At 32.0% G+C, this 11,259-nt stretch overlaps 1 protein-coding gene across 1 annotated transcript; it reads left to right on the forward strand.

The window, feature by feature from the left end:
• The first annotated feature begins 6,103 nt into the window (after nt 1-6,103).
• Nucleotides 6,104-8,118, forward strand: LOC122595162 (repetitive proline-rich cell wall protein). Its single transcript, XM_043767485.1, has 2 exons — nt 6,104-6,358; nt 6,712-8,118. The coding sequence occupies exons 1-2, from the start codon at nt 6,208-6,210 to the stop codon at nt 7,752-7,754; spliced, it is 1,194 nt and encodes a 397-aa protein (XP_043623420.1). The 5' UTR covers nt 6,104-6,207; the 3' UTR covers nt 7,755-8,118.
• Nucleotides 8,119-11,259: the final 3,141 nt, after the last annotated feature.

Here is an 11,259-nt window from a genome sequence, read left to right on the forward strand (position 1 = left end):
TTTTTTTTTTTTTGAGAAATTTACTTAACTTGATTTGTTTATTAACGATAAGAATGAGAGAAATAATATAAATGAGAATGATTAATAAAAGTTTAGGTTGTATAATATAATTATTTATTGAGAGAGTTTTAAGGATAATATATATCATTAAAATTTAAAAAGATTTTGTTTTGATAGAATAACATTTTTGATAGAATTTTAAATATAATTATCATTTAATAAGCAAATAAAAAATTTAAAAAAAACTAGAAAAAAAGAGAAAAATCTAGAGTAATTAGGAAGGAGCTTTAGACCAAAAAAGAGAGATTAAGGGTGTCAAGTGTACCCAGGGACGGAGCTAAAATTTTTTTTGTGAGGGGGCAAATTTAAAAGTCTCTTATTATATTTATTAGATTCATCTTTGAGGGGAAAAAATTTTTAAACAAAAATTAACTCTCACCGGAGAATTAGAAAAAATGGACCTTTAAAATAATTTCGTCTGGGTACCAGTTATGAGAACATCTATCTTTAACTTGAACATTGGTCTTTGCAATATATAAAGAATTATTTGATTAAAAAAAAAACCCATTTGATACTCGTACAAGATATTTTGAGTGTAATAATAATTATATTTTTTGAAAGAAAAGTTAACGTCGAATTAAATTTGAATTGACGATATGATTGATTAGCCTTAACTTTGATAGCTACTTACCACCAATTGCTGTCCACTAAACCCATGTTCCGCATATATTAGGGGGAAGGGATTTAGGGTATCAATTTGAACCTTATTGGAACCTCACATTTATATTCATTTGGCACCTAATTTAATATTTGATACAAATCTAACCTTTAGGTAAAAAGTAAGACTATGTAAAACTACCTACTTGGTATCTTGCTTAAAGATTGAGTTTTGTTGCTATTATTATACAAATCTAATACAAATAAATTGAAGAGTGTTGAAAGTTTGTCTTTAAACAAATAGACACACAAATAAATAATTAAAAATTATCTTATCTTAATATATACGATAAGACAATTGAACTAATTACTTATTGATCAATCATATCACTCAATTTAATTAAATTGACTCTCGCTGATGTCATCATCTAATTTTTAGTAAAAAAAGGATTTCATGGTTGGTATAGATGTATGGATAAATACAACAACAAACCTATTACCCAGTCGACAAACCCATATAGCAACAAACCTTTTATTCAAAACGAAACTCTAAAATCATCCGAGTTATTTGACATTGCCGTCAATGAGCTATAATTATATATATATATATGGCTACCATAGCATAGAGAAAAAAATAAAGCTAACTTTTAATCCTAACCATTAAAATTCACAATCCTTTAAATCTTGGCCTTTAAAATTCAAAGTCAAATTTCTAAAGTTATAAAAGTCAAAAGATATAAACATGGTAACTTTTCAATTGTATTAAACATATTAACTAATTGCTTTAAAAAATTTAAGTACATAGTACACTAAAAAAAAAAATCATACGACAATGATAAGAGTGTTTATGTATAACAACATACTTTAATTAGTTATTCTGACACTACAGTAGATAAATTTTTTTTTTAAAGGTGAATTTCTCTTGAATATTTCGTGTCATGATTCGACAGCGAGAGGTCTAGCATACGTTGTCTTAACCTTGTCCGGGCTAGAGAGCTCACTCGAAGTAGAAATGCCTATTTCAAATACCCAATGGGGGGAAAAATTTAATTAGTTTTGAATTATATATGATGAATAATGTTTGATATTTTCATATTTTTGATCGATTAGTTTCAAATTAATGGAAGTTTTCTATTTTAGTTAATTTGGTAAATGGTAAACTTATAAACTCTCACACCAAATTTATAATTTCTAAGAAAAAAATACTATAAGAAAGAATATGATAGATTTTTTTTTTGAACGGCTGATGGGAAGGTCGTTCCATCGAGTTGAGCAGTGACATCCAAACGGGCAGTATGTTTAGGGTTCGAAATGCCTTACACCGCTGGTACCCCCAAAGGGAGCCCATTACATGCAAAATTTTGTAATTATAGATTCAAAAATAACTAGATGTTAGAGTTTTTACATAGATTAGAAGTGTGCTCGTGTAATACATGGCATCCAAATATTTTTTAAATGTTATCGTAAGGGCATGAAGTTAAAAAGTAAGTGACGGTTTCTGGCTGCTGGCATCCGTGAGAGTTGTGTAACATAGAGAGTTTAAGGTGTATCATACTACAAAGTTGAAAACCTTTGGGTAATACTCCAGTAGCCACTAGCCACCACTTTACAGGGGAGGTCAAATTTGAGATAATCAAAGGATTATTAAGTGACTGAGAATCATCTGGACACTAGCCTGACTGGAGGATTAGTGGATACCAAATGGTACATTAGATGATTTCCATCCAATTACCTTTTTTTACTACAAAGTTGAATTTTTATTTGTATTGTTTTTACATAACCATTTGTTGTTATATTGACTTTTAAATTACGATAATATATAATATATAAGCACGACCCAGTTATGTTGACATGTTGCACTCTCTGATCTAACTCTAAACATTAAAAGTTTCATGTTCAAAAGTTCAACTCGTGATCGACCCGGGTTTACAGAGTTGGCCAAGTTATAGGTTAGCGGGTTGATAAGTAAAATAAGTTGATCAAATTATAGGTTAGCGGGTTGATAAGTAAGATAAGTTGGTTAGTCAAGTATGCTTTTAAGTAGATTGGTTTTGATTAAGTATGTCAAATCAGTTGTTTTTAGGTCAATTTCATAACCCGGTCAACGACCAGGTATTGGTCTAGTTTACTTGCTGTTTTCATCGATTAAGGTATAACTCTTAAATCTCCCATTACCTGCACCAAATACTAAAAGTGTATATATGTGGTTAATAATATGTTTCTTTTCAAGTGTGATTTTTAAAGTTGTTTATTGATATTCACACACGTATATTTAAGTTTGAATCGATACAAGCTTCAACTTTGGATCAATACAACATATTTAAGACTAATACTGATAATGTCGTAAGTCCCGTCTTCAATGTCAGACACGGATCTAAAATTTAGTAGTATTTTAAAATAAATTATAATTTTTGAATTATATGTTATAATTTAAAAATTAAAAATTAAAATTTAAAATTTAAAATTTTCAATTATATTGTAATCTACAAATTATATATTATATTATATTAAAATTATACTCCCACCGTGTTACTAAACTTGTCCATTTTTAAATTTTCAAAGTCAATCCTTACGAACTTTGACTATAAATATTTTTTTTGTGTTATATAATACTTGATTAAAGTTATATAAATTGATTATGTTTTACATGTGTGTTTCATTAGTATAACTTTCATTCAACTATTATATAACACAATTAAAAATATTTATTGTCAAAGTTAATAAATTTTGACTTTGAAATTTTTAATATGGACAAATTAAGTGGGACGTAGGAAATATTATATTATAATTTATAAAATTATAAATTGTAAATCATAATTAAAAGTTATCATTTATAACTATAAATTGTCACTTATAAGTTGTAAATTGTAATCGTAAATATAAGAATAGTATAAGGTCAAAATTGTGTCAAGTTATTTTGTTTCCACAAGTTATCTATAATATCTAACTAGATTTTAGACCAGTGTCAAATACACGGGTTTTACAACATCATCAATATAAGAATGACCAAAGTACTTTTTTTGTCCTTGTGTTTTTTTTTTTATTTTGCAGTTTTAATCTCGTCGTTAACTTTTGGCTAAAATCATCCTTGTGGTTTGCATTTCGTCCGTGCCGTTATAACTTTTCCGTTAACCCCTTCACATGCAAGTCACGTGAGAGGCATTTTCGTCTTTTCACTCATATAAGTGCAAAATCATATCCAGGCTAGATGGTATAGCATTGCGCAAGCATAAGTTAAAATAGTTTAGATATTACTGTACTTTAAAAAGGAATTGAGATATTCAAATGTAAATACCGATGCTAAATCATATCAAGGCTAGATGGTGTAGCAGAGTTTATTCAATACAAACTATTCAAGATAAACAATATCTTAAGTTTGATTACACAATTGACCGAGTTCTCATTGATGTCTCCAAAAAAATAATTTTATTTTTCATGATCATGGTTGTTAAGAACAATAAAAGGAGCAGCTGTTCCGTAAGGTTTTAATGATTTTGTGTGTTGTGAATTTATTTGTAGGGTTCAGTTTATATAAGAATAATATGTATCCTAAATATAGTTTGATTCAAATTATTAACAATTATCCTAATTATAGTCTGATTACAAATACTAATAACAAAAACTTTATATTTTTTTCATTAGATAGACACTATGCAATAAAATATTATTAATTTTTAAATTGGGTTAAAGTGAAAATTTTTGATGGAAAACCAAAAAGTGTAAATTAATTTAGACATATGCATGTTGATTTAATTAATTTTGAGAAATTGAGACCTATGATTGGTTAATTGAGGTTAGGTCAGTTGTCTTTTAGTATAGATAAAGATAAAACAAACCACCTTTTTTTCCCTTAAACTTTCTATTTTTGAAAACAAAAAATACTCTCCTTCTTTATTCACTAATTTAAACATCTCCATTTAATATGTATATAATACCCTTAATGAAATAATTTATAATATAGATCCCCTAACACTTAAAATAACTACAATACCACCTTTAACATTAATTATTTCTACATTCACCACCATCGCCTCCTCCATCACCGTCCCTACTGCCTCCCCCACCATCGTCACCACCATTGCCTCCGCCATTATTATTTCCACTGCCGTCGTATTACGCGGACATAAGTATAGTAATATCTAAACTATTTTAACTGTCAAGTTCAAGAGGAAAAACAAATATACGAATAAAAGTTCTATAGTACTGCAACTTTATAGAATTAACTAGAAATACAAAAAGAATATATACATTGGTTGAGTAAATAAAAAGAACACCTTTCTTCAACCAATACTCTCCCCACTTTCCTGAATGGCAGCAGTTGAAATTAATGTCACTAGTTATCCTACAAGGAGTTACACTTGTGATTGAGTGATTCTTGTACATGTATATGATATGATATCAATTTCTTTTTCCTTCTTTATAACATACCCTCATTCAAACATTCTTATTTATGTCAGAACATGCACATTTATTAACCATTGTCACAATATTTTATGTTCTGATTGATCTGTAAAAAAACATTGTGTCAAAATAAGTTGATACTTTGGCATTCTACTTTTGTGTTTATAGCGTATCTGGGACCCTTGATGTATAAATGTCTAACTGGAAAATTGAATTACATTATATGTCGGCCAATCAATATAAAGCCATAAAGGTAATATGGTGAGCTATTATAGTTTATTAATTTGAACGAAAAGTTAATCTACTTATATTCACAAATTACACGTATGACTGACATGAAATTCAGAAGTGTCAGGTTAGTAATTAAATGTAAATATCCGGATTGAAGTTCGGAATCACGTACATTCTTTTACGTATATCTAATATGAACTCGAAAAATTTGAAAATGTGAAAATTTACAATCATGAGTCATTTTGAAGAACCAAACATTAGATTAAATCCTTTGATAGAATGACAAATTAGCCTAGGCAGGAAGCTAACTAGTTTACGTTTATCATTTGCTTTTTAATGCCTTAATGGCATATAAACATGGATTGTTTGATAAACTTAATTTTAGTTAGTTGGTAGATATATTTCATTCACATTCTAAAGCTATAGCTTGTTATAATGCATATATTTAGTGTTTCATTGTTTAGTAAAAAACATATATACATGCTGAATCCTTTCCGTGTAAGATTTAGATATAAGAATGGGTAAAATTAAGGTATTTATGAGAAAGTTTTGGTTAGTTGGGAGAGATATATAATGGCTTCACATGCTCACTAATTAAGCTAAAATATATATATGTGGTGCAGTTGAGAGCTAATTGAATGAAAGATAATGGGGTGGCGTTGCTTTTTTCATCAAGCACCCAATGCATATAATGGGTACTATACATGGGTCCCTATGTTTCATGTGAGGTTATTTACTTCCCTAGCCAGCCAACATAACCCCATAACTTAATATCCAATATATGTGTATGTGTATCTATATATACATGTAGCAACTGCCTTAAGTACTCACTCACTCAAAACACCATCTTCTTCTTATGTGCTCATCATTGAGACTTTAAGTTGTTTTTTGTTTCTTTGTTTCGCGTCTCGCTTATCGATGATGCGGGGTTTTCTTCCCGGCATTTTGCTAGTTTTATTGTTTTCTGGTAGTTTGTGTTATGGCAATGCCAATTCTGTTGAGGTAGTTGGTTATGGAGAATGTGCTGATTGCAAAGAGAATAATGTCAAGACAAGCCAAGCATTGTCAGGTACTGTAGATTTACATTGTCTATCAATTATTATTGTTATAACAAATAATTGTGCCAAGTGAAATAAGACCTACATGCACTTCTATGTGGAGCTCTTTTTGCTAAGGTGCATGAAAAATTACTATATATATATATGACTAGCTAACAAGTCATGATTTTGGAAATTTAGTTAATTGAATGCATAATGGTAACTTGAAATCATTACAAATACATATGAGTCACATGCTTTCTACTTGACTTTAATGGTAACGTACCGACAAGTACCATAACAAAAGTTTAAATTTTGCGTCCATTATTCTTCTATGTTTTAATCATGCATGAATCTTGACTATGATTTTGACCTTTTCATTCAGGGTTAAAAGTTACCATTGACTGTAAGCTTGAAGATGGTAAATTTGAAACAAGAGGTGCTGGAAAGCTCAATGAGGAAGGACTCTTTAAGGTAGCTCTTCCTCAAGAAATATTGAAAGAAGGAAAGTTGGCAGAAGAATGCTATGCACAACTACACAATGCAGAAAATGCACCTTGTGGAATTCATAATGGATTGGAAGCCTCTAAGATCAGTTTCATGTCAAAATCAGATGAGAAACACACATTTGGACCAAACGAAAAACTAAAATTCTCGTCGGCAATTTGCACATCCGCCACCTTTTTGCCTCATTTTCCTAAGAAACACCCCTGGTTCAAGAAATTTCCTCATGTATTCCCTCATCTTCCATTGCCCCCTAAAATACCGTTCAAAAAGCCATTCCCGCCACCAGTTTATAAGCCGGAGCCTAAGCCAGAGCCAAAGCCAGAGCCAAAGCCAGAGCCAAAGCCGGAGCCAAAGCCTAAGCCGGAACCAAAGCCAGAGCCTAAGCCAGAACCTAAGCCTAAGCCGGAGCCAAAGCCAGAGCCTAAGCCTAAGCCGGAGCCTAAGCCAGAGCCTAAGCCTAAGCCGGAGCCTAAGCCAGAGCCTAAGCCTAAGCCGGAGCCTAAGCCGGAGCCTAAGCCAGAGCCTAAGCCTAAGCCGGAGCCTAAGCCGAAGCCATGCCCACCAGTTTACAAGCCAGAGCCAAAGCCTAAGCCACCGGTCTACAAGCCACCAGTTTACAAGCCACCGGTTTACAAGCCACCGGTTTACAAGCCACCGGTTTCCAAGCCACCAGTTTACAAGCCACCAGTTTATAAGCCACCCGTTTACAAGCCACCCGTTTACAAGCCACCGGTTTACAAGCCACATCCCAAAATCTTGCCACCACCTATCCCAACTTATAAGCCACATCCAAAAATCTTGCCACCACTACCTCCATACTATAAGAAACCATGTCCACCCTTGAAACCATTCCCTCCATTTCCCACCTTTCCTTTAAAGAAATTCCATCATCCCCTCATCCCAATACCATCTCATCCTTAGACTCCAATTATCTTTTATATAATTTAAAATTTCACGAGTCGTTATGCATGTAGGATTCAACATTTGTCTCGACTTTCCGGGTACAATGTTTCAAGAAAGAAATAAAGATAAATGCATCTAGTGATTGAAGAGAATATATAGTGCATTTAGATGTCTAGATCGATGCATCGCGAAAGGAAGAGAGGTCTCTTTTATTTGTTATATACTGTATCAAAATTTGGTGTGTGAATTTGAGGTATCTATTGCCGTTTGTAAATGTTCAAAGTTTGATTTGTTTTTTTTGTGACAACTTGAATTATATGTAATTCGTTGTCCTTATAAGAATAACTAATATGATAATTATCATGTATGTGTTGAAATTCAAGAAGTTGTTTCAGTTGATCATTTGTTTACACGGGTTTAATTTATTTACATTTTACAACCACTCATACATAAATTCGAGAGTGGTTTTTGAGTACACAAAGATCGGTTAATTAATCAGTCTCTTTCGATAGGCGATTTTGATACCGAACTTAGCTTGCCTCTAAGCATTCATGATTATGAAGTAAACGATAAAAACCACGTAACTCTACTTTCTTATATGCTAGATTATTAAGGGAGAAGGTGTCTTAAGGAGAGAAGAGAGAGAAGTTCCTATAAACTAATCAGAACGTGACATGTGGCTTTTAAAAAAAAAACGCAGTGACATTTTTGTAAATAAATCAAACTTTTGTCAAGCTTGGTCAGCCTGGGTTCTGATCAGCTTGGGTCTGGGTCAGCTTGGGGTCTGATCAGCTTGGTTGGTCAGCTTGGTCAGTTGATTGGGTTGGTCAACTTGGGTTTTGGGTCAGCTTGGTTGGTCAGCCTGGGTTCTGGGTTAGCTTGGGATCTACATTTGTGTAGATTAATCTGCATTTTTGTAGATTATGTGTAGATTGTGTCAAGCTGACCTAACCCAAGCTAACCAAGCTGACCCAACCTGACCCAGACCCCAAGCTGACCCAACCCAACCCCAAGCTGACCCAAAACCCATAATCTACATGTGTCGATTGGGTTAAGCTGACCCAACCCAAACCAAGCTAACCAAGCTGACCCAACCCCAAGCTGATGACCCAAGCTGACCCCAAACTAATAATCTACATTTGTGTAGATTGTGTCAAGCTGACCCAATCTGACCCAGACCCCAAGCTGACCTTACCTGACCCCAAGCTGACCCAACCTGACCCCAAGCTGAGCCAACCTAACCACAAGCTGACCCAATCTGACCCAGACCCTAAGCTGAGCCAACCTAACCACAAGCTGACCCAATCTGACCCAGACCCCAAGCTGACCAAACTGATCATGCTGACCAACCAAGCTGATCAGAACCCAAGCTGACCCAGAACCCAGGCTGACCAACCAAGCTAACCCAGAACCTAAGCTGACCAAGCTGATCAGAACCCAAGTTGATTCGAACCCAGGCTGACCAAGCTTCAGAAAAGTTTGATTTATTTACCAAAATGCCATCGCGCATTTTTTTCCATTTTGACACATGTTGCGTTCTGATTGGCCTATAGGACCTTCTTTCCCTTCTCTCCTTAAGACACATTCTTCCATGATCTCTATCATATATATATATATATATATATTAAAAGTTATGATGGATGTTAAGATATATTCTTTATAATTGATTTTTGTTATATAATAAAGTTGTTTTGTTGTGTATACTTTTTAAATGATAATTAATGATCTCAAGGTAAACTTAGTTGATTGCTTTAACCATTAAAACCGACAAATAAAAGGTCGAAATTGAAATATATATATATGTATATAGTTTCTTTATTTTGAAAACCATTTTTTTTTTATAAAAATAATGAGAAATCTCAAAATATGTATTTGTTCACATATTTTTTTTGTTAATTCACATGTGAAATAATATAAAAATATATGTTGTAGAAGAAACGTTTTTAAGAAACCTTCAAAATAGCGTTTTATGAACTTGTGCATAGATTTTCTTCACGTTTTTGGTTCACATGTGATAAACGGCTATATGTAAGGTTTTGAAAAAAAAAAATCTTCTACAACATATGTTTTATGACGTTTCGCATGTGAATGAAAAAAAAAACATTTGATCCAATATGAAATTTAGGATTTTTACAAAAATATGGGTTCTCAAAATAAGGATCTCTTGTAGGAGTTCTTAAATGGTAGAAAAAACCCCCCAACCTTTGCATGGAATGAAGATCGAATCCATGACCTCTGTTTCCAAATGCCGAGTGTTTACCACTGATCCACATGTTGATTTTATGTAGCTACATAAACCATGTATTATTGTGTTGCAACGCTAAAAAGTATGGTAGGTTTATTATTTTTTTATATTTGAACTCGACCCAAGGGCATAGCCCAGGTGGTCATATGTAAGCCCATATTGCTTTCTCAGTCTAGTAGGTCATGGGATCAAATCCCTTAAGGAGCATATGGGAAGTCCTTTTCTATGCGGAGAGGCACAGGGGGTTTTACAGCTTAGCTGGTTTCCACCTGGAACGGTTAGTGAGACTTCTCACAGCCTGTCATGCCTGTATGAATTGACTGTGCTTGTGAAGGGTCGATCACTCCTGGACAATGAAGAGGCATGCCGCTGAATTCAACACCACTGCCGTTCAAAAAAAAAAAAAATTGAACTCAATCACAAGGAAACAAAAACTCATAATCCATGCCTACGAAAAGAAAATAGTTGGTTGATTTCATGTATACTTAGTCTATATCTTTTATTTTTATTTAGGTAAAAGATATGAAATATATAAGTGTTTAATTTAATTAAGAAAATAGTTGGTTTATTGTATATATACTTAGTCGTCCACATGATGTAGATATGATTATCACGTAAATTAAAAGAATAAAAAATTTAAAAAATCATCAAAATGATCTAAAATGTACAAATTTAAAACCTTATTGTTCTTTTAGGTTAAATTTTAAATTTTCTAAAAAGTTCTACTTATAATTCTTTAAATAAGAGATATGAAATACATAAAGGTTTAATTTAATTATGAAAATAGTTGGTTCAAGGCATGTATACGTAGTTCACATGATGTAGATATAATTATTACGTAAACTAAAATAATTATAAAATTTAAAAAATCATCAAAATGATCTAAAACCTACAAATTTATAACCTTATTGTTCTTTTAGGTTAAATTTTAAATTTTCTAAAAAGTTCTACTTATAATTCATAAATACAAGCATTAGCGAAGTGGAAATTAAATTGAAATCATTTTGGTTGCTTAATACTAAAAAATTAAAAATATACAGACATGAAAATTACATTAGATCTATGAATATATGTTTGTTTGTTTTTCTCTAAATGTTTTTCAAACTATTAAAATAAAAGATAATCCAACAATTATATTTTACTAACAATTAAAATGTTTATATAATTACAAATATTAACTAATAAAATTTCAATGTCATTAAATACTTTCAAGCTAATTCTGGATACTAATTAAAGATGTAAGGGTATATATTAATTAAAATATGAAGTAGAAGGATT

This window comes from Erigeron canadensis, chromosome 4, assembly GCF_010389155.1.
Source record: "Erigeron canadensis isolate Cc75 chromosome 4, C_canadensis_v1, whole genome shotgun sequence".
Classification (NCBI taxonomy): Eukaryota; Viridiplantae; Streptophyta; class Magnoliopsida; order Asterales; family Asteraceae; genus Erigeron; species Erigeron canadensis.

Excerpts from the sequence above, each read along its gene's own strand:
- LOC122595162 (XM_043767485.1), top strand. The coding sequence starts at position 6,208 with ATGATGCGGGGTTTTCTTCCCGGCATTTTGCTAGTTTTATTGTTTTCT. Across the intron at positions 6,359-6,711 it reads GACAAGCCAAGCATTGTCAG|GGTTAAAAGTTACCATTGAC; the intron begins GTACTGTAGATT and ends CTTTTCATTCAG.